Source organism: Anolis sagrei, chromosome Y (genome assembly GCF_037176765.1).
Source record: "Anolis sagrei isolate rAnoSag1 chromosome Y, rAnoSag1.mat, whole genome shotgun sequence".
Classification (NCBI taxonomy): Eukaryota; Metazoa; Chordata; class Lepidosauria; order Squamata; family Dactyloidae; genus Anolis; species Anolis sagrei.
Window position 1 is genome coordinate 38,731,284 of NC_090035.1, and position 24,427 is coordinate 38,755,710.

Here is a 24,427-nt window from a genome sequence, read left to right on the forward strand (position 1 = left end):
TGAGGGAAATGGTATCAAGACAAGCTTTTTAAACTGATTTCATATATTCGGCCTAGACTGGAAGTGCAAGCAGATGTGCAGAAAGAGATCTTCCCTAAGGACTCAGTCAGCCTGGGAGCCATCAGTGACAATGCAAGCACACGAGCCATGGCTGGCTCCATCATTAGCTCGTACAACCCCCAGGACAGGTAGGCCAGTCCAGCAAATGGTATCACGAGTTAAAGCCAGTGCTCTCTGTGGAAAGCTTGTCCCTTCAGCTTCTGATCCCTTCTAACACGCCTTTTGCAAAGGGAGGCATTACTTGCTTTCTGAGGTCTTTGCTTGTGTCTGGCAGTGGGATGTGAACAGAAAGCAGAGACCTGTTGTTGTTGCTGTTGTTCTTGCATTCATTTATTCCAATCTTTCCTTGACCATCTTGTAATTATGGGATTCGTTTCCAATTTCAATGGAGATATGCCAAACTTGAGTTGTTCTCTGTGTAGAAATGCTGGAGCAATAATTCATTCATTTATTTATTTACTTTGCTTGAATACCGCAGTTTCTCAGCCCGTAGGCGACTCAACGCGGTTCACAACAAGAGCAAAAAGTCAATCCAACAGGCATAAAATATTTAAAAAACCATTAAACAACATAATATACAGGGTAATAACACATCAATACCAACACATTAACGTCTCGTAACTAGAATCATGATCCAATTCGTCGTCCAAATTCCGTATCCTATATTCATCATGTACAATTGCACAGTTTATCCGAACGCCTGTTCAAACAGCCAGGTTTTTAGTTTTCTTCGAAACACCATTAATGAAGGGGCTGATCTAATGTCCAAGGGAAGGGCGTTCCACAGCCCTTTGGGCTGGTTTTAAGTGGCTAGCTTATATCATGACGTCTTTTTAAGTGTCCACAACATTTTTATGTCTTTTGGCTCTTTCTCAGATGGTTGGGAGGTAGAATGAAAAATGTATACTTTTAAAAAAAGTTTTCAGAGTTCTAGACTGAATTGCAAGCAGCATACAAAATATTGTATTGATGCTCTATGGTGTTATTCGTATCAAGGTTTGTAATAAATTTTGAAACTATTAACCCCAGAGAGTATCTATATATTTGTATGCTATCGGTATTTTAATGTAGATTGAGGGTTCATTCACTTTTTGTTAAGGGTTGTGTTTCTGATTTCAGTGGCTTTACCCTGGCACTAGGATAGTTTAAAGTTTGTCTTTCTTTCTGCCACTCGCTCTTATGTTTTTCCCCATCCCTATCAAACAGGATGCCAGGAAGGGTTAGAAATATATTTCTCGAAATGTGAACTGAGTGCTTGCTTAGGCCTTTTAAGATCATTCTCAGGACTGCTAAATTGCCTGCTCCCACATGATGGATTTAATATGGTTTAGACCTTTAAAGAGGAATTGTGTTTACAAGCAGTCTGGAACTTTCCCTTTTTGATTGCTGTTCACTATGAATACATGCCCCCTCCCTTTGGTTTTAGAGCGAAGCAGGTCCAGGTCAACTCCCAGGCCAGATCGAATATGCTAAACAGCACACTGTAATATCCTTTTGTTTCATGTACAAGGCAAAAGGCCAGATAATTCCTTTTCTGTGTGTCAACGCAAAACAGAAACTTTCCTCTAATCCTGCATCAGGGTGAAGGAAAGGCTGTGAAGCTCCCTAGGTTTTTAGTGGAATAAGAAATGAGAAGACATTTCTCTTTGTGTCTGTTTGTGCTTGTGTAGAGGTAATTCATTTTGTAGTGCATTTTTAAAAAGTAAGTGTTGTTAACATGCTAAACCCTTTAGGACACATGTGTCAAACATAAGGTCCCTGGACCAAATCTGGCCCTCCATGTCATTTAATGTGACCTTCCTCCAGATTCTGGACTGCAACTCTTACATTCTTCATCATTAGACATCTTTTTTTGTGTGTGTCAGGAACAACGAGAAATAGCAAGTTGTTTCTGGTATGAGAGACGATGTTCAAAGGATGCTCTGATGTTTTATGTTTTACTATCCTTGTGGGAAACTTCTCTCATGTCCCTGCATGGCGAGCTGGAGCTGAGAGGGGGAGCTCAACCCGCTCTCCCCGGATTCGAACTGCTGACCTGTTCTTAGCAATCCTGCTGGCACAAGGGTTTAACCCATTGTGCCACTGGGGGCTCCATTAGACATTATGACTAGAACTGATGAGAGTTGTGTTCTAGGAACATCTGGAAGGCTGCCGTTTCTTCTGCATAGTTGAGAGAGTGCGGCCTGAAATGAGATACAAGGCTTGTGGAGACAATGTCTTTTAGAAAATACCCTTTAACCTTTCCCCAATCTCAGAGCCACAAGGGCTGTTTCCATTATTCCCAGTCTGCATGATGGATAATCCAAGATGATGGGAGTTATCATTCAGTAACACCTGGGACACAAACTGGGCTAAAAAGCACCGATCACTATGTAAAAAATGATATAGTTGGTCCTCTAGGAGACAGGGAGTCTCTGATTCTACAGCCCTTTGAAGGCAACCATAATAAGGCTGATGTGGCCCTTGATGGAAATGAATTTGACACCCTTGCTTTAGGATCAGGAATCACAGAAGAAGTGACGACTAATACTAGAACTAACTCGGCCTTTTCCCTGCAGAGAGTGTAACAACATGGAGATCCAGGTGGACATTGAGACCAAGCCGAGCCACTACCAGCTTGCAAGTGGAAGCAGTACAGAGGACTCACTCCACGTTCAGCCCCAGATGGTGGAGAATGAAGAAGAGGAGGAAGAGGAAGGTGAGGAGGACCAGGAGCCGCTATGCCACCATCAAAGCTGTGAGCTGAAGGACTGCACGACCAGCCAAACTTGGGACATCACGCTGGCACAGCCGGAGAGCATCCGGAGCGACCTGGAGAGCTCTGACAGCCAGTCGGATGATGTGCCAGACCTTACCTCGGATGAATGTGACTCCCCCTACCCCCAGACCGCCGCCTGCCTGCCTGTTCCATGCCCCAGAGGTGCTGAGAGCCCAAGTGCCCACATCAGCCAGTGCGCCCAAGCTGAGGGCCACCAGCTGGAGGAGATCGTCTCCACTCTGGAGTGCATCGAGGCCCGAGTATGAGGCTGAACTGGTAGCTACCTCTGGAGAAAACAAGGAAGAAAGGAAGGAAGGAGCACACTGATTGTTACTCCCTCCATGATGGAGGGGCCCAACCAGGGGAGCTAAGGGTGGGGTGGGGAGGGTCAGAGTTTGTGGCAGCAGTGTTGGATGTGCCCCTGTTGCCTTTTGTTTGTTTCTAGTTCCCCCAAATGCTGTCCTGACCAGACCAGGGCAGGGCAGGTGGAGGGGACGTCATTTCTCCTATGAAGATAACGGGCCCTTGGTCTCTCTTTTTGTTCTTTTTAATTTATTGGTTCAAGTGCTTGGTGATGCTCTGTGAGTTGTGTGTAAGAGTGTATATAAAACATGTGCGTATATCATCATATGTCTGCCAAACATACGCCTAAGGAAATGCCTTTAAAAATAAAGATTTCTCTTGGCATTGTGTGAATCCTGTCCTCCTTTTCTCTGAACCAGCGTCTTTCTGTACTACATGGTTTGAATGAATCCTGGGTGCGGCTTTGAGGCAGTCTCAGCAAGAGTTGGATGGAAACATGTGCTTTTGCTGCCCCTAAGAGGCTTATCTGGTCCCTGCAGCTGTCATTTTCCATGGGCAAACTTCAGCCCTCTAGGTGTTTTGGACTTCAACTCCCACAATTCCTAACAGCTTCAGGTCCCATCTTTTCCTCCTCAGCTGCTTAATGAGACTCGAAGGCTCATAACAACAGCAACCGACCATTGCTGTTAGCAAAACCCAAACCACATTAATTCTACAGTGTAGACTAGGCACGGGCAAACTTGAGCCCTCCTGGTATTTTGGACTTCAACTCCCACAATTCTTCAGCTTAAGTGGCTGAGAGTGCAAAGGAAAGGGCCTGAGGCTGTTAGGAATTGTGGGTGTTAAAATCCAAAACACCTGGAGGGCCAAAGCTTGCCCATGCCTGCTTTAGGCAAAAGGTTGCATGAATCCTTGATGCATCTGGATGACAATGTTGTTAGAGTTTTTTTTCCCAGATGCTGATGGGATGTGCAGTCCAGCCACATCCTGAGTCCACTCCAGATATGTCAGGGTAGTTATTCCAAGGAATATGAAACAAGGATAATATTTTTGAAGTGAAGAATATTGTATTTACTCAAGTCTCATGCACCATTAAATCTAATAAGGACCTCAGTTTTTAAATCCCAGAAACACAAAAAAATATTTGCTGCCAAATGCAATGTGCAACAGCAAAAATTTTCCTCTTTGTCATTTGGTCATTACTATGGCTTCCTGCTTAGAATTCCTTCTTTAAAAACCAAATTGTTAGGACACCAAAGCTTTCAGAAATGCAAAACAAAACCTTGCATGTATACTGTAGAATGAACCCACTTTTAACTGCCCTGGTTCAGTGGGATGGAATCCTGGGGGCTGTAGTTTTACAATAATAATAATATTAACTTTATTTTTGTACCCCACCTCCATCCCTCTATGGCTCCGGCCCAGCGTACCTGTCCAAATGTATATCCTTCTACATCCTGCCTAGGAATTTAAGCCCCGCCCTTGTCACAAACGAGACTGGTGGGGACAAGGGACAGGGCCTTCTCGGTGGTGGCCCCCACCTGTGGAATTCATTCATCGTCATCCCTCCTCTCTTTTAGAAGGAATTTAAAAACATGGGTATGGGACCAGGCCTTTGGGTAATCTGGCAGACTGACAAGGACAATGACGACAAGAGCTTTGGAAACGAATTATGTATGATAAGCCGAATGGAATCACTAACTACAGAACTCAGCAAAACGATGGCCACCAGGCTGGCTTCTTTTCTAGTAGATTTTATTGTATCAACTCAATGTTTTAATTATTTATAATTACTGTTTGTTGTGTATTTTATTGTGTTTAATTGTAGGCATCAAATATGTGCCGCTGGAAGCCGTCCTGAATCCCCCACTAGGGGGTTGAAAAGGACAGGGTAAAAATACCCGAAATAAATAATAATAATAAATAATCTCCTCGAAGGGACTCGGGATGGCTTATGTATGGTACAAAGTACCTAAAACTATGCATAAAATAAACAAGAGTACAATACAAAAATAAAACCAATAGCATATAAAACAACAATTTGAACTCAGAACAGCACCCAATATCCTATGGTGAGGTCATAAAACATGGCCAACTGTAAATGAGAACAAGGGAATGGGATAGAGTAAGTTGTAGCTAAGGAACAAGGGCATGGGATAAAAGTGCAGTGCTGTGTGATTAATTGTGGACCATTGGGGCTAGACATTCTCAAAGGCTTGACTAAACATCCAAGTCTTCAATTCCCTCTGGAAAGCCTTGAGCTTTCTCTGCCAAAGAATGTGGATGTCTCACCAAACTACAAATCCCAGCATTGCATAGCATTACGCGATGGCTGTTAAATTAGAGATAATGTCCCTGAAAGCAGCTCCAAGGGATTCTGAAGTATCTTCCCCTTTTGCTTGGGCTCAGCACTAGGCTTACTGCGTGACATGAATTTAATGCACAACCTTATTTAGGCAAAGTAATTTAGCCAAAATAATAGGGCTGGGCGGTTTCGTTTTGTTAATTCGTAATTCGTTAAAAATCCGTTTTTTTTTTATAACGAAGCGATAACGAACCATTCTGGAGCAACTTAAAAATGAAATGAATTTTTAAATTCGTTTCGTAAATGCTTCGGATTTGTTATGTATTCGTTTCGTTATCAGTTTGAGGTCGTTTGGTTATTATTTCCGCATGTCTGGGGCAAGTTTTATAGTTGTTTTTTGTTTAATTAGTGAAAAAAATTATAATATCACACCAACAGTCAACAACAGAGGGAGAGGAAAGCTTCAGAAGTTCCCCCAGTCCCATTTGGAGGTTTTTTAGCATATTGCGCGGTCGCGTCCGCCATTAACGAATTGATTCGTTATTGTTTCGTATTTGTTTCGTTAATGTTTTGTAATTTTTTTTTTACATTTACGAAATTTTGTAAATATCGAACTTTTCAAAGGAAAATTTCGGAATACTTTTAAATATCGAAACGCAAAACCCCCCCAAAAACGAATCGATTTTAGAAACAATTTTTTCCGTTGTTACCCAGGCCTACAAAATAAGTGAGAGATTTGAGTAAATTATAGGGTATATGACCAGCTTGTGTGACAGCTCAGACCGCTCGAACTCCCCCGTCCCCCCTTTTTTACTGATATTTACCACAACTGAGGTCTCAATAAGAAGTCAAGGATTGCTTCTCCAGTTGTGCTGCAGGGAGCAACACGCACAAAGAGACGGAACAAGCTGAATCCAAGGCCAGAATTTGTGTTAGAGGCCTGGAGACAACTGTCCACTCAATGATAAATTTGCTTAAAGTGAGAGCGTCTTGTAATTCTGTGTTCCTCATTTGAGCGGTGTAGCCTAGTAAGAAGGTATCTGGAGGACGATAAGTTGCAACTTGCAAAGAGGGTGTGACACATGAATTATTCAGTGCATGGAAAGTGACAAGACATGAAAAAGTGGGATGTAATCTAGCATTCCCTTTAAGTAATGTTTTGGGCTGAGCTTTTGTGGATTTTAATCCGCTTCTTCAGATGCATTAATATACAGTACTAGCTGTGCCCTGCCAGGCGTTGTTGTAGCCTGTAGTAAGAATTTTCGAAGTAGAGGTGGATATCTGGACTGTTATGAAAGAGAGGTACCAACCTATTCCTCCCCCCACTTTTTTCTTTCCCTTCCCCTTTTTCTCCTTTCTTCCTTCTCTACCTGTTTCTTTCATTCCTTCTTTCACTCTTTGGTTTCATCCTTCCTTCTCTCTTTCTTTCCTTCCCTCCCCCTTTCTCTACTTCTTCCTTTGTCTCATTTCTTCCTTCCGTTTCCTTGCTTCTTTCACTTTTTATTTCCTTTTCTCCTTCCTTCTTTACCTCTTTCCTGCCTTTCCTTTCATTTCTACTTATCTTCTTCCTTCCTTCCTTTCTTTGGTACCTTTCTTTCCTTCTTTCTCTCCTTCCTGCCTTCCCCCCTTCCTTCTTTCCTGTCTTTTCTCCCCCAATAACATGGTAGAGTTCCTTCTAAGTCTATTTAATATAGTAATATATAGTAGTAACATATTATATAGTAATACATATAGCAATAATATATATAATACTAGCTGTGCCCTGCCACGCGTTGCTGTGGCCTATAGTAAAACTTATCAAAGTTGAGGTAGATATCTGGACTATTATGAAAGAGAGGCACCTACCTATTCCTTCCCCCTTTCTCTCCTTTCTTCCTTCTCTACCTCTTTCTTTCTTTCCTTCTTTCACTACTTGGTTTCATCCTTCTCTCTTTCCTTCATTCCCTCCCCCTTTCTTCCTTTGCCTTTCTTCCCTCCCTGTTTGCTTCCTTCTTTCCCTTTTTATTTCCTTTTATTTTACCACCATCATAACAATAACAATAATGCAATGCATTGCCTCCGGGACCTGACACCTCTCCCATTCCCCCTAAAAGGGTCTCATAGGAATAATAGCATCATAATAATCATAGAAATAACAACCTTTACCCGCCACACATTGCTGTGACCAACCTTCCCTCTTTCTCTCCTTCTTTCCCTCCTTCCTTCCTTCCCTCCCATCTTTCCTTTTCCTCTTCCTTCTCTATCTCCTTCCTTCCCCCTTTTTCTTTCTCTTCTGGCCTCTTTCCTTCCTTCTCTCTTTCCTTCTTTCCTTCCCTCCCTCTTTCTCTACATCTTCCCCCTTCCTTCCTCTTTCCTTCCTTCATTCCCTTTTTTCTTTCCTTCTCTCCTTCCTTCCTTCCCCCTTTTTCTTTCTCTTCTGGTCTCTTTTCTTCCTTCTCTCTTTCCTTCTTTCCTTCCCTCCCTCTTTCTCTACATCTTCCCCCTTCCTTCACTCCCTATTTCCTTCTTTCATTCCCTTTTTTCTTTCCTTCTCTCCTTCCTTCCTTCCCCCTTTTTCTTTCCCTCCCTCTGTCTCTCATTTCTTCCTTCTCTACCTCTTTCCTTCCTTCCCCCTTTTTCTTTCACTTCTGCTGTCTCTCTTTCCTTTCCTTCCATCTTTCCTTTTCTTCTTCCTTCTTTCTCTAACTTTCCTTCCTTCCCCCTTTTCTTTATCTCCCTTTCTCTTTCTTCCTTCTTTCCTTCCTTCCTGTCTTTCCTGGATTTTGACAGGGCGGGAAGGGGTGCGGTGGGGTTTGGAGGTGGCGTGAAGTAAAAGGAGGTAAGATTGGGGCAGGTGAGTGATGGAGCGTGAGGTTGTGGGTGTGTGTGCGGCAGCGGGGGGAGTGATGGAGCGTGGGGTTGCGTGTGTGTGTGCGGCAGCAGGGGGGAGTGGGGTTGCGCGTGTGTGTGTGGCGGTGGGGGAGTGATGGAGTGTGGGGTTGCGTGTGTGTGTGCGGCGGGGGGAGTGATGGAGCGTGGGGTTGTGTGTGTGCATGCGGCGGGGGTGTGTGTGTGCGGGAAGCGGCGCGGCGGGGCTTGGAGTGGGCATGGCTTCTGCAGAGGGAACTGTGTGGGCACGCCAGGGAACTTGCGGCTGGGCACCAATGCGCATGCTCAGTTGTTTTGCCGTTTTGTGAGTGTGTTGTTGTGTTGTTTTTCATTTTGAGTAGATATGTTTGTACCTTATGGGTTGTGTTATGGGCATGGGAATTTTGGTTAAGTTTCGTTGGGAGGTTTGTGGGTTTTGATGATTTGCCGTTTTGTGAGTGTGTTGTTGTGTTGTTTTTCATTTTGAGTAGATATGTTTGTACCTTGTGGGTTGTGTTATGGGCATGGCAATTTTGGTTAAGTTTCGTTGGGTTTTTTTTAGTTTTGTTGTTTTGCCGTTTTGTGAGTGTGTTGTTGTGTTGTTTTTCATTTTGAGTAGATATGTTTGTACCTTGTGGGTTGTGTTATGGGCATGGCAATTTTGGTTAAGTTTCGTTGGGGGTTTTTGAGTTTTGTTGTTTTGTGAGTGTGTTGTTGTGTTGTTTTTCATTTTGAGTAGATATGTTTGTACCTTGTGGGTTGTGTTATGGGCATGGCAATTTTGGTTAAGTTTTGTTGGTTTTTTTTAGTTTTGTTGTTTTGCCGTTTTGTGAGTGTGTTGTTGTGTTGTTTTTCATTTTGAGTAGATATGTTTGTACCTTGTGGGTTGTGTTATGGGCATGGCAATTTTGGTTAAGTTTCGTTGGGGTTTTTTGAGTTTTGTTGTTTTGCCGTTTTGTGAGTGTGTTGTTGTGTTGTTTTTCATTTTGAGTAGATATGTTTGTACCTTGTGGGTTGTGTTATGGGCATAGCAATTTTGGTACAGTTTCGTTGGGGGGGTTTTGAGTTTTGTTTCCTCGTTGGATGCCCCTAACAAATTTATATATATAGATTTATGTATTATATAGCAGTATATATAGCAGTAATATTAAAAATATTGTAATTATATATGGTGTGTGGGGGGGAGGAAGGAAAGAAAGGGAGGAAGGGAAAGGAGACAAGGAAAGAAAGGGTGGGAGGAGTAATGGAGAAAAGGAAAGGGAACAAGGAGGGAGAGGAAGGAGGGAAGGCAGGGAGGCAAAGAATTAAAGGAAGGAGAAGGAAGTAGAGAAAGGAAGGGAAGGAAGGAGGGAAGGAAGGAGGAGTTGGGGTGGATGAGAGAATGAGGAGGGGGAGGAGAAATTGTTCATCTGGATAGTAGTGGGAAAGAAAGCTGGATCGGGACCAAACTTGGGATGAATACTCAACATGGCCAAATGTGAATTCTGGTGGAAATTGGAGGAAATTGACCGTGGGGGCTGCTTGGATGTCCAGCTCAGCTGCAATTAATGAGGAGGTGGAACTGGGCTCTCCCTTTCCTTCCTTCCTTCCTTCCTTCCTCTGCTTCATTAGGGGCAGGGCTTACTGGAACCCATGAAGGCGGCACCCAAGGGGAGAGCTAAAGAGGAAGAAGGGAAGGAGGAAAGAGAGAAGGAAAGAGGGGAAGGATGAGGGAGGAGAGGAGGAAGGGAAGACATGAAGGAAGGAAATGGGGGAAGAGAGAAGGGAGGGAGAGAAGGATGAGGGAGAGAGCAAGAAGGAATAGAAGGAAGGAAGGAAGGAAGGAAGGAAGGGGACGAAAGAGGAAAGGGAAAGAGTGTGGACTACAATTTGCATGGCAGAGCATTAAAATGGAAATTCCTTTCCTTGGCCTTGTCTTCCTTCCTGCTACTAAATTGGACCTCCTCCTCCTCTTCTTTCTCCTCCGGCATACTGATTTCCAATCCCTACTCCCGAGGCAGGAGGGAGAAGGAGGAAGAAGAGGCCTCTCTGCCTCCAGCTGCCTTGGTCAGGCTGGTGAATGCCTTCCTGCTGCAGAACCTCAAGGAGCTGAGGCTGACTCCAGGCCGTTGCCAGCACAGGCTCCGCCACGTGCAGCTACCCTGTGTGAGCGATCGCGCGCACTCTCCCTACCTGTATGCATGCCCAGTGGCATCTTCTCCTTTTTTTAGGATTTGTAAGTTCTTTCTTTTGTTTTTTATTATTGATGGTCACACATTGTATGGTGAGGAGTTTTGTTGCCAAATTTGGTGGGTATTGGCCCAGTAGTTCTTTTGTTTTTAAGCCATTCATTACGACAGGAATCATTATATAGATTAGCAGTTGTGTTGAATACAATTGGACTGTATCAGGTTACAGAAGATGCCTGTTTGTAACTCTGGCAATAAACCTCGAGAGCAGTGTTTCTCAACCTGGGGGTTGGGACCCCTGGGGGGATCATAAAGGGGTGTCAGAGGGGTCGCCAAGCATCATCAGAAAACACATATTTCTGATAGTCTTAGGAACCCCTTCAGCAGAGGAGGCTGAAGATCTCTCTGCCTGTCCTTCTCTTCCATTTTGAAGCATTTTCTGTTGGTCACAGGAGTTCTGTGAGGGAAGTTTGGCCCAATTCTATCATTCTATATCAGAATGCTCTTTGATTGTAGGCGAACTATAAATCCCAGAAAATTTGTTTGAGAGGCGGAGCTCTCTGTGTTTAAAAATTAACTGTTTTGTTTGAGAGGCGGAGCTTCCTGTGTTTAAAAATTAACTGCTTTGTTTGAGAGGCGGAGCTCTCTGTGTTTAAAAATTAACTGCTTTGTTTGAGAGGCGGAGCTCTCTGTGTTTAAAAATTAACTTCTTTGTTTGAGAGGCGGAGCTCTCTGTGTTCAAAAATTAACTGCTTTGTTTGAGAGGCGGAGCTCTCTGTGTTTAAAAATTAACTGCTTTGTTTGAGTGGCGGAGCTTCCTGTGTTTAAAAATTAACTGCTTTGTTTGAGAGGCGGAGCTCTCTGTGTTTAAAAATTAACTGCTTTGTTTGAGAGGCGGAGCTCTCTGTGTTTAAAAATTAACTACTTTGTTTGAGAGGCGGAGCTTCCTGTGTGTTAAAAATTAACTGCTTTGTTTGAGAGGCGGAGCTCTGTGTTTAAAAATTAACTGCTTTGTTTGAGAGGCGGAGCTCTCTGTGTTTAAAAATTAACTGCTTTGTTTGAGAGGTGGAGCTCTCTGTGTTTAAAAATTAACTGCTTTGTTTGAGAGGCGGAGCTTCCTGTGTTTTAAAAATTAACTGCTTTGTTTGAGAGGCGGAGCTTCCTGTGTTTTAAAAATTAACTGCTTTGTTTGAGAGGCGGAGCTCTCTGTGTTTAAAAATTAACTGGTTTGTTTGAGAGGCGGAGCTCTTTGTGTTTAAAAATTAACTGCTTTATTTGAGAGGCGGGGCTTCCTCTTCTGCTTCCTGGTTACCCTATATAAACCAGGGTCAGTAATTAACTGCTTTGTTTGAGAGGCGGAGCTTCCTGTGTTTTAAAAATTAACTGCTTTGTTTGAGAGGCGGAGCTTCCTGTGTTTTAAAAATTACACTCATATAAAAATTACACTCATACACTCAGTAACCTACACTTTCACCCCTGCATACAGACAATAACATAAAACACACACCAAGAGGAGGTAATTAGCAACCCCCAGATGGAACAAACACAAAATCTTCCAGTCTCATGCACAAGCTGTGGCATGTTCAGCTTTTTCACACTACAATTACTCAATTATATTTGCCCCAAGTGTAAACAGATCACTCACATGGAACACAGGATCCGACAACTCGAGGACCATATTAAGACCCTTAAGGGCATTCAGGAACTTGAGCCGTTCTTAGACACCACATAGCATGCTGTCCTAGACACGCAGCCCATATCACATCAACATTATGGGGAGGCTCAAGAGGAGATCACCTGAGATGTGGACAACCCTCAGGCTTGGAGGAATGTCACCCTTAGAAAGAGACATAGGACCCGGAAGCCTCCTCAGAATACTTCTTCTCAGCTGCAGTTACACAATAGATTCCAAATTCTCACACAGCTATCACTTGACCAAGAAACACAACACATTGAGGAAGACTAGAATGGCTTAGATACTGATCAGTGGCTCATCCTTGACCAGTGTGAGGGGGATAGCCCTGTTTGGGACAACACTTCACAACATTCACACTTACACAATCATGCAGGTGTACCATCCCCAACCATAGACCAGGTGCAACAGGAACACATACAGGAGAATGCTAGGCTCTTGGATGAATCTCAATGGATTGTCCTTGATGAATGCACTGGGGATGTCGAGGAAGAGGACAACACTTTACACCTACACAATTCACACCAACAGGATCACTTTTCTGGGGACCTACACACTACAATGCGCAAAAGGGGCCCTGCCAATCCTGAAAGTAAACAGGTCTTGGTAGTAGGCGACTCCCTCCTTAGAGGAACGGAAGTCGTCATTTCCAGACCAGATGGGATGGCTCGAGAAATATGCTGCCTACCGGGGGCAAAAATACACCATATCACTCAGAGGCTCACCAGGCTCCTCAAGCCCCATCACTGTCCTCCCCTCATGTTGATTCATGTAGGAACCAATGATACTGCTAGGCATACTGTTCAAAAGATCACAAATGATTTTCGAGCTCTAGGAACAAAGCTAAAGCAATGTAATGTACAGGTGGTCTTTTCATCCCTCCTCCCAGTCATAAAACACGGTCCTACAAGGGCCAGAAAAATAGTACAGGTCAATGACTGGCTTAGAAAATGGTGTCAGGAGGAACGCTTTGGCTTCCTTGACCATGGCCTGCTTTTCCAGGAGGATGGTCTACTGGCAAGGGATGGGGTGCATCTCACACAAGTAGGAAAACACCTTTTTGCTCACAGACTCGCAAACCTCATCAGGCGCACTTTAAACTAGGCCCACTGGGGAAGGGGGACAACAGCCTTGCGAACAGTATTTTACCCATAATGTCCGGGAACCGCCAGAAGGCTAAACGGAGGGCTGCACAAACACAAAAAGGACCAAGTACCGAAAGCACAATAATCCCAATTAAACAGCTCAGGGGAAGATCTCAGGGGCTCACATGTCTTTACACTAATGCACAGAGCATGGGAAATAAACATGACAAACTCCAACTTTTAGCACAACACCACAAATATGATATCATAGGCATCACTGAAACCTGGTGGGATGACTCCTATTGCTGGAATGTAGACATCGAGGGCTATAACCTCTTTCACAGAAACCGAACAAAGGGGAGAGGAGGCAGAGTAGCCTTATATGTAAAAAACTCGTATGCTGCAGAAGAAATGCATGACAGCAATCCGGGAAACCAGCTTGAAAGCATCTGGATAAGAATCAAGGGAACTGGGACTCAAAAAGATCTTGTTGTAGGAGTCTACTACAGACCTCCAAGCCAGGAGGAAGAACTTGATGAAGTCTTCTGCCAACAGTTGACCAAACAGGCACAGAGAAGAGGTGTAGTAGTCATGGGCGATTTCAACTATCCCGATATTTGCTGGAAAACAAACTCAGCCAAGAGTACAAAGTCCAACAAATTCCTCGCTTGCCTTGCAGACAATTTCATGGTCCAGAAGGTAGAAGAGGCAACAAGGGGATTGGCTACTCTTGATCTCATCCTAACAAATGTGGAGGACCTGATCGATGTGGTTGAAGTGGTAGGATCCTTAGGGGCAAGTGACCATGTGCTCCTGCAATTTGAGGTACAAAGGAAGGCCAAAACTAAGACAAGTCAAACCTGCATTTTGGACTTTAGGAGAGCTGATTTCCAAAAAATGAAGGAAACGCTGAGAAGCATTCCGTGGACACAGATACTAAAAGACAAGGTAGTTACGGATGGATGGGAGTTTCTCAAGAGTGAAATACTCAAGGCACAGTTGCAAACCGTGTCAACAAAAAGAAAAAATAGGACAAGTGCAAAGAAGCCAGAATAGATGTCCAAAGAACTTCTAACTGTGCTGAGACACAAAAGAGACATGCACAAGAAGTGGAAAAAGGGAGAAATCACCAAAGAAGAATTCAAACAGCCAACAGCTGTAGGGAAAATGTCCGCAAGGCTAAAGCACAAAACGAGCTCAGGCTTGCCAGGGACATTAAAAACAATAAAAAGGGATTCTTTTCTTATGTCAGTAGAAAAAGGAAAAACAAGGAGGCGATAGGACCTCTTCAAGGAGAAGATGGGGCAATGCTGACAGGGGATAGGGAAAAGGCAGAACTACTAAATACCTTCTTTGCCTCGGTCTTCTCACAAAAAGAAAGTCATCTTCAACCTCAGCAAGACGGAGTGGATGAGGGATTTGAGGACATCCAACTCCAAATTGGGAAACAAGTCATACAGGAATACCTGGCCGCTCTAAATGAGTTCAAGTCCCCAGGGCCAGATCAACTACACCCAAGAGTATTGAAGGAACTAGCAGAAGTCATTTCGGAACCATTGGCAACCATCTTTGAGAGTTCTTGGAGAACAGGAGAAGTTCCAGCAGATTGGAGGAGGGCCAATGTGGCCCCAGTCTTCAAGATGGGAAAAAAGGATGACCCAAACAACTACCGTCCGGTCAGCCTCACGTCAATACCAGGCAAGATTCTGGAAAAGATTGTTAAGGAAGTGGTCTGCAAACACTTAGAAACAAATGCGGTCATTGCTAATAGTCAACATGGATTTATCAAAAACAAGTCATGCCAGACTAATCTGATCTCTTTTTTCGATAGAGTTACAAGCTGGGTAGATGCGGGAAATGTCGTGGATGTAGCGTACCTGGATTTCAGTAAGGCCTTCGACATGGTCCCCCATGACCTTCTGGCAAGGAAACTAGTCCAATGTGGGGTAGGCAAAACTACGGTGAGGTGGATCTGGAATTGGTTAAATGGACGAACCCAGAGGGTGCTCACCAATGCTTCCTCTTCATCCTGGAAAGAAGTGACGAGCGGAGTGCCGCAGGGTTCCGTCCTGGGCCCGGTCCTGTTCAACATCTTTATTAATGACTTAGATGAAGGGTTAGAAGGCAGGATCATCAAGTTCGCAGACAACACCAAATTGGGAGGGATAGCCAATACTCCAGAGCACAGGAGCAGGATTCAAAACGATCTTGACAGATTAGAGAGATGGGCCAAAACTAACAAAATGAAGTTCAACAGTGACAAATGCAAGATACTCCACTTTTGCAGGAAAAACGAAATGCAAAGATACAGAATGGGGGATGCCTGGCTCGAGAGCAGTACGTGTGAAAAAGATCTTGGAGTCCTCGTGGACAACAAGTTAAACATGAGCCAACAATGTGATGTGGCGGCAAAAAAAGCTAATGGGATTTTGGCCTGCATCAATAGGAGCATAGTGTCTAGATCTAGGGAAGTAATGCTACCCCTCTATTCTGTTTTGGTTAGACCACATCTGGAATATTTTTTTTAATCGTTTTTATTGAAATTTTCATTGTCAATACATCAATTGACTGGTTAATCATTGGTATATTGATTACGTCTTAAAAGCTAGGGAGGGTGGGTAGCCTGGGATGGGTTGAAGGGGGTTGGAGAGGTACCTTTCTACTGAATGGGAAGAGTAGCGGCGGAGTTTGAAAGGGGTAGGACGACCCTATTCTAACCGGGAAAAAGTGAGGGAAGGGGGGAGGGGTGTGCACATGGTTGGGATGTGAGGAGCGGAGTGTGTTAGTATATTTTTAAATCGTTTTTGTTTACTCATTGTTTTCCCCATAGTTGGTTAGTACTAGTGTGATCTTCTGAGTTGCTCTTCTTTCTTCTCTTGTCTTCTCCCTGTTTGGTATACGATTTTAATTATTTTCAAGATAGTTTCTGATTGGAGACCAGTCCGTTTTATTTCCGCTTACATTTTGCTTTGTTCTTAGGTGTTGCGTCAATATGTCCATGTTCCTTATATCCATTAACTTTAGTCTCCAATCCTCTAGTTTTGGAATTTCTTCATTTTTCCATTTGCTTGCTAGTACTAGTCTTGCAGCCGTAGCCATGTGGAATAAGAGTCTATCTGTGTTCTTGTCGGTCTCGAAGTCCAGCATTCCTAATAGATAATATTCAGCTTTCTTTTCTATCTGTAGTTCCAATATGTTAGTTGTTGTTCGATGTACCTCCGTCCAGAACTTTTTGACCTTCTCACATGTCCACCAAAGATGTAGGAAGGTGCCCTTCTTCTCTTTACACTTCCAGCATCTTTAGTCAACGTTTTTATAATATTTGGCTAGTTTATTTGGTGTTAAATACCATTGGAACATCATTTTTATCCAGTTTTCTCTAAGGCTATAGGAGTTGGTCCATTTTAGCTTTATCTTCCATATTTTTTCCCATTCCGTTTTATCAATGGTGTGGCCCAGGTTACTTGTCCACTTTGTAGTGTAGCTATCTATACTGTTTCTGTCCGATTTCCAGCTTAGTAGCATTTTGTATAGTTTCGTGATGCCTTTTCTCTCTGTGCCCATTATCCTTTCCCATTGTTTCTCTCTGTCATCGAATCCTTCTTTCTTGTCCTTGTTGAATGCTTCTATTATTTGTCTGTGCTGGAACCACGTAATTTCACCGTATGTTGATTTTATCTCTTCTTGCGTTTTAAGCTTGTAGCCTTCCCTGTCTTTCTTTAAGATGTCTTTATATCTGGGCCATTTTTCCCATCCTAGCTCTCTTCTCTGGGTTGCCTCTAATGGAGAGATCCATAGAGGAGTTCGTTGGTGGAATTTGTTTTTATATTTTTCCCAGATCTTAATGAGTGATGACCTTACGAAGTAGTTGCCGAAGTTTTTTTCGATTTTCTTCTTGTTGTACCATAGGTACGCGTGCCACCCACTGCGTAAGTCATGCCCTTCTAGCGTTAAGATTTTTGGATTATTAATCTTGGCCCATTCCTTTACCCAGTTCAATCCGCAAGCATCATGGTATGTTTGGAAGTCTGGTAATCCCAGTCCACCTTTATCCTTATTTTCAATCAAACTTGTGTATTTTATTCTTGATTTTTTCCCACTCCATACAAATTTTAGTATCTCTTTGTTCCAATTCTTGATGATTTGAGTATTTCTGATTATCGGGATGGCTTGAAAGAGGAAAAGGAGTTTCGGTAGTATTGTCATCTTGATTACCGAAATTCTGCCCAGTATTGAAAGATTTTGGTGCTTCCAATTTGCCATATCATTCTTTATTTCTTTCCACTTTGACTCATAGTTGTTCTTAAGCAGGTGAGAGTTCTTTGCTGTTATGGTTATTCCGAGGTACTTTATTTTATCTACTACTTGAATCCCACTTTTTTCTTCCAATATTTTTTGTCGTTCCTTGGTGATGTTTTTTGTTAACCATTTTGTTTTCTTTATGTTTATCTTTAGGCCCGCCAATTTGCCAAATTCTTCAATTTTATTTATCCATAATTCAAAATTTTCTATTGGGTCTTCAATTATACATATTATATCGTCCGCAAATGCTCTTAGCTTATACGAATATTTCCTTATTTTTGCACCTTTGAGTCGGTTGTCCTTTCTTATACTGTTTAGTAACACCTCCAGCGACATTATGAAGAGCAGCGGCGATAATGGGCACCCTTGTCTCGTACCTTTTGATATTTGGATATTATTTGTGGTGTTCCCGTTTATACTTATTTTTGCTTCTTGTATGTTGTAGATTGATTCTATTGAGTTGATGAAATAGTACCCCATATCTAGTTCTTTTACTAGTGCTAAGAAGAACTCCCAGTTAATCCGATCAAAAGCCTTTTCTGCGTCCAATGCAAGTAGTGCACATTCCTTGTCTATTTTTTTTCATAATATTCAATAATGTTCACTACTGTCCTGATGTTATCCTTTATTTGGCGGCGAGGCAGAAAACCTGCTTGCTCTTCTTGGATCCATTCGGTGAGGAACTCTTTTAGCCTTTCAGCAATTATACTTGCATATATTTTGTAGTCCACGTTGAGCAAGGATATTGGGCGGTAATTCTTTACGTCTGTTTTTTCTGTTCCTTCTTTGTGGATCATTATAATTTTTGCTTGTCTCCACGTGGTTGGTATTTTTTTTGTTTCTAGTTCCTGATTCATCAGTCTTTTCATTTTAGGTACTAATTCTGTTTCATATGTTTTGTAATACATGGCCGGAGTTTTTGGTCCCGGAGTTTTTGAGGTGTCTAACTTCTTTATTGCATTTTGTATTTCTTGGTTTGTAATTTCTTTATTTAAGTTTTCTCTGTGTTTTTCCAAAAAAATTTTCAAGTTTTTGTTCACCTAAATATCTGGTAATGTCGTTCATCTGGGGTTCCCTTCTTGAGTATAACTTGCTATAATATTCATTGAATTGGTTTATAATGTCTTTATCTTTTGTATATTCCTTTTGCTTGGTGATAATCTTTGTGATGAATTGCTTTTGTTTCTTTTTCCCGATCTTCCTTGCCAGCCATGGTCCAATTTTGTTTGCATTATAAAAGTGCGTTTGCTTCACAAATTTGAGTTTTTTTGCCATTATTTCTGTTTCGAGCTCTATTCTAATTTTTGGAGTTTTGCTATTGCATGGGTCAATTTTACATTTCCGGGATTTTGTTTAAGTTTGCTTTCTGCAAAGGATCACAGTTGTATTGTGATCCTTTGCATCTGTTCATTTCTCTTCTTGTTTCTTATTGCCATCAGTTGTATACATATTCCTCTTATCACTGCCTTTCCCGCATCCCATACTGTTTGCATATCTATGTCTTCTGTTTCATTTGTTTGGAAATAGTTGGTAATGTGTTTTCTGATTATTTGTTGTGTTTCTTGGTCTTTCAGTAGTGCATCATTCATTCGCCAGGTGCCTTGTCTTTTTCTTTGATTGTAGATTATCTCAATCGGGCTGTGGTCTGAATCCTGCCTTGTTAGAATTTCTATTCGATCTATTTTTGATAATAGTGACTGTGAGCTCCAAACCATGTCTATTCTAGACCAACTTCTGTGTCTTCCCGAAAAGAATGTGAAGTCCTGCTTGCCTGGGTGGTGATTTCTCCATGCATCTGATAGGTTTAGTTCTTCCAGCAGTTTTATCATGATCTTGGGTAACAAGTTTGCCTTTGTTATTTTCGAACTTTTAACCTCCGATTTTCTGTCGCCTTTACTGTTTATTATTCCATTGTAATCGCCCATTATTATTAGATGGTCGTATTCTTCTTCTTGAATTAGGCTTCTAAGTTTTTTTTGTGAATTTTGATTTGGGTCCATTTGGCGCCTAGATATTGCACACTAAAGTTTTTTGGTTGTCCATTGTTAGTTTTACTCCTATAATTCTCCCTTCATCGTCTTTGAATGCTTGATGTGGATCAAGTTCTGGGTTAGCATATATCACCACGCCTCTTTTTTCCCCCCTGCGCTAATGAGTAGAATTCTCTGCCTAATTGTTTTTGAGTTATATGTTTTGAGTGTTTTTGTGCTATATGGATTTCTTGCAGAGCGATCAGGTCATATCTTCCTTGTTTGATTCTATTAAATACTCTCCTCCTCTTGTTTGGCGAGTTCAGCCCGTTGATGTTTTGATTATAGCACTTAATTGTTCTTTCCATGTTCGTCCGGTTTTTCTACAATCCATTCTAGTGTTGCTGTTGCCGTCGATGTGTTTGGGGTTTCCTCTTGTTTTTCTGGTGATTCTGTTCTGCTTCTTTTAACTTGCATCTTTTGTCCTAGGATGTAGTGGTACTCTTGTTCTTCCTTATTCTTCCTTATTGTTTTCAAGAAGTCTATCGCTTTCTCCTCTGAAGTTATCCAGACCTTTTCATTGCTGTAAGTGGCCATTAAGCCCTCACCTTTTCCCATCTGAATCTCTTAAGTTCATCAGCTAGGTCTTTATATTTTTTCCTTTTCTGTAATGTTAGCTGTGTATGCTCTTTTAAGATAATAATCTTTTTGTCTTTATAGTATGGTGGGGATTTGGCGCTCTTCTTGAGAATTTCATCCCGAATGTGTTTCCTCCCAAATTGCACAATTACATCTCTTTCCACTTTGTGTTTCTTTGCATATCTTGTCGTTATCCAGTACGATCTGTCAATATTGGTCTCTGCATCCTCTTCCGATATTTCCAGTAGTTCAGCTGTAATTCCCACTATTATTTGCCTCAGATTTTCTTGTGATTCTTCTTGGATGTTTCAAAATCTTTTTTTAATTTTTTTAAATAAATTTTTATTAAATACATAGATACATAAATACATAGATAGAGGGAGAACAATATATAGCGGATAGTGCAGTAGGAAAAATACAGGGGTGCCCTGTTATTGGCGATACTCCCAAGGGATGTAGGGTGGGGAGGTAGGTAGGGAAGGGGTCGGGTGGAAATGGGGTGGGGGTAGGGGGGGGGGTGGGTGGGCTATGGGGTAGTTAAAAACTTTGAGCTTCCATCTATTCAATTAGGATTTTCTATAAATATTTTCAGTTTAGCTTCTTTAATGTTTCTTCCTTTCTTGCGACACTGGATTTGTGATTTACTCTTTTGTGATTTTATTTATTTATTTATTTATTTTTATTTTTAATAAATGATGTCTATTTTCAATTTCTTAAGGAAGACCTTTACTAAGCCCCAGTTCGTAGGTTTACTTGGGATGCCATGGTTTGGTGTTACCCAATATGTCAGTTCATCCATGGTCATTATATCAAGGATTTTATTGATCCAGTCTTCTCTTTGAGGGGCTTCTCTCTGTTTCCATTTTTTAGCGAATTCAATCCGTGCTGCTGTAATTAAGTAATGGAATAATTTGTCATTATTTTTTTCCTCCTTAATGTCATACATTCCCAGGAGAAAGAATTCTGGTTTGTTTTCTATTTGTATTCCTAAGATCTTTTGAATATCTTTTTGAATAATTGTCCAGTATCTTTTGGCTAAGGGGCAAGACCACCAGATGTGGAAGAAAGTCCCAATCTGGTGTTCGCACTTCCAACATTTGTTTGAAGTGTTTTTATAACATTTTGAAATGATTTGAGGAGTCAGGTACCACCGATGGATCATTTTGACAAGATTTTCTTTTAATTCATATGAGTAGGTTAATTTCATTCTTTGGTTCCAAACTTTCTCCCATTTATTCAGTTCAATTTGGTGGCCTATGTTTTGGGCCCACTTGATCATTGAGTCTTTTACTTGTTCCGTTTCGGTGGTCCACTCTAGTAATTTTTTTGTAGAGTTTTGTGATAAGTTTGTTGTTTGTCTTCAATATGCTGTCCAGGAAACCATTTTGATCAGCAAATTCTGCGATTTTGTCTATCTTGTAGATATCAACCAGTTGTCTATAGTTTAGCCAAGAGAGGTTAGGAAAGATTTCTTTTATTTTCTTTTCATCTTTAAGTACATATTTTCCTTCTGCCTTTTCTAGGATGTCGCGATAAGTAGGCCATTGTTGCCAGCCCATTTCTCTCCGGTGAAGGGCTTCTAGGGACGAGAGCCACAGTGGAGTTTTATTATATAGTCTTTTTTTATGTCTCTCCCATATTTTCATTAGGCCTGCTCTTATATAATGATTGTTAAAGTTCCTTTCGATCTTTGTTTTATCGTAGTGCAGATAGGCGTGCCAGCCTCGCCTGAGGTCTACACCTTCTAGGGAAAGTAGGTTTTTGTTTGTTAATAGGATCCAATCTCTGATCCATATCAGACCGCAGGCTTCATAATAGCACCTCAAGTCTGGGAGGCCAAGGCCGCCTCTTCTTTTGTCATCGATAAGTATCAGACGCTTGATCCTGGGCTTTTTCCCTTGCCATACAAATTTGGAGATGGTTTTGTTCCATTGCTTGAAGATGTTTACATTTCTGATTACTGGTAGGGACTGAAACAAGAATAGCATCTTGGGCAAGATGTTCATCTTTATTATAGAGATTCTCCCTAGCAGAGACAGCTTCAGATTTTTCCAATTGTCTAGATCCTTCTGTACTTCTTTCCATATCTTTTCATAATTGTTTTTTATTAGTTGGGAGTTTTTAGCTGTTAACGTTATTCCCAAGTATCGTATTTTCTCTACTACTTTAAATTCTGTTAGGGTGGAAAGCTCTTTCTTTCTTTTCTGGGACATATTTTTAGTTAGTATCTCCATCTTTCTTTTATTTATCCTTAGGCCCGCTACTGACCCGTACTCTTTAATTTTAGTTATCCATTTGGAGATTGTTTCTATGGGGTTGCTGATGATACACAACAAGTCATCCGCGAAAGCCCTTAGTTTATATCTTTCCTTATTTATTTTGATGCCTCTTAAGTCAGGATCCTCTCTGATAGAATTAAGAAGGGTTTCTAAGCTCAGGATGAATAATAGAGGCGATAGGGGGCATCCTTGTCTCGTGCCTTTACAGATTTTCAGGGGGCTTGATTCTTGCATGTTTATTATCATCCTGGCTTCTTGGGAGTTATAGATTGAATTGATGGCATTATGGAACTGATATCCTAAATCTAGTTCTTTGATTGGTAATTTTAAGTAATCCCAGTTGAGATTATCGAACGCCTTTTCGGCATCAAGACTTAGTAGTGCTAGTTCTTCTTGGTTGTTCTTCTCGAGGTATTCTATGGTGTTTAGAATAATCCTAATATTGTATTTTAATTGCCTGTTAGGCAAAAAACCTGCTTGTTCCTCTTTCACACACTCTTTCAAGAATAGTTTGAGCCTTTCGGCGAGTATACTGGCAAAGATCTTGTAGTCCACATTAAGGAGGGATATGGGTCTGTAGTTTTTTACATCCCTCGGGTCCTGGTTTTCTTTATGTAGCATTGTAATGTAAGCTGATTTCCAGGTGTTCGGTGGCGGGTTTTTTCCATCTACGATTCATTATTTCTAGGAGGTGGGGTGTTATTTCTTCTATCATTACTTTATAGTAGACCGCCGTAAACCCGTCCGGCCCTGGAGCTTTGTTGCTATCCATCTTTTTGATTGCATTTTTGATTTCCTCCATTGAGATTTCTCTGTTTAAGTTTAATCTTTGCTGATCTGTTATTTTTTGTAGCTTTTGTTTGCTCAAAAAGGATACTATATCTTCTTTTTTTATATTGTCCCTAGCATAGAGTTTTTGATAGTATTTATAGAATTGGCCTATTATGTCTTGTTCTTTAGTGTAGTGTTTACCCTCATTTTCAATTTCTGTTATAATTTGTGATTGTTTTTTCTGCCAGGTTTTCCTGGCCAGCCACCTACCTGGCTTGTTGGCATGCTGAAAGTTTCTTTGTCTCATGAATTTGAGTTGGTTGGCAATTTGGTCCATTTCTAATTTTTCCTTTTGGGAGGTCCAGGCTTTGAGTTCTTGTTTTAGTGTCTTATCTAGGGGGTTTCGTTTTAACTCGTCTTCTATTCGGGAGATTGGACAGGTCACATTGTCCATCCTTTGTTTTTTCAGTTTAACCTTAAGTGAATTTTGTTTAATGAAGTATCCCCGCATCACTGCCTTGCTGGCATCCCAGACAGTGTGCGGGGGGGTTTCTTTTGCTGCATTAATTTGGAATAATTCCCTTAAAAGGTCTTTGTTTTTATTGATGTCCTCCTCCGATCTAAGGAGATTGTCATTTAATCTCCATCTGAATGTCTTTTTTGTTTGCATTAAAGTAAATTCAATGGGGCAATGGTCTGATAGGGATCTTGGCAAGATTTTTATGTTAGAATTTTTAATGAGGACTGACTTGGATACTCAAACCATATCAATCCTAGACCAGGATTGGGGGCGGTCTGATAGGAAGGTAAAGTCTTTATCCTTGGGGTGTGTCGACCTCCACAGGTCTTTTAGGTTGAACTCCTCCTTCAAGTTTAGAAATGTTTTTGGTAACTGGTTCGCTTTGGGGTCTGATTTTCTGCCCGGCGCCAGTTTATCTAATTTAGCATCCATTACCCCGTTAAAGTCCCCAGTTATGATTAGATTATCGAAAGTTTGTTTGGATAGGTTTTCCCTTAGCTCTTTGACGAATTTCGTTTTCGGGCCGTTGGGGGCATATATGTTGCAGAAAAGCAGTTTCTGACCATTTTGATTTATGTTAATACCTATCATTCTGCCTTCTTGGTCTTTAAAGGCCAGATTTGTCACTAACCTTGGGTTTGCATAGATGACTACTCCCCTTTTTTTCTCATCTGCTGATGAGATATATTCCTTACCTAATATTTTTTGGACTAGGTTAGATGATTGT

General features: G+C 41.6%; 1 protein-coding gene across 2 annotated transcripts in view; it reads left to right on the forward strand.

Annotated features, from left to right (window-relative positions):
• The window catches only part of LOC137095230 (E3 ubiquitin-protein ligase RNF19B-like), a 131,210-nt gene that overhangs the window by 18,862 nt on the left and 87,921 nt on the right, over positions 1-24,427 (forward strand). The window contains exons 8-9 of one of the 2 annotated variants that reach the window (XM_067461659.1): positions 57-188; positions 2,619-3,507. The exons of the other annotated variant lie outside the window; for it this stretch is intronic. Of the exons in view, the coding sequence (XP_067317760.1) occupies positions 57-188; positions 2,619-3,084 (598 nt within the window). The 3' untranslated portion in view covers positions 3,085-3,507. Of the gene's footprint in view, positions 1-56; positions 189-2,618; positions 3,508-24,427 lie in introns of those variants that run through there. 2 annotated transcript variants of the gene reach the window in all.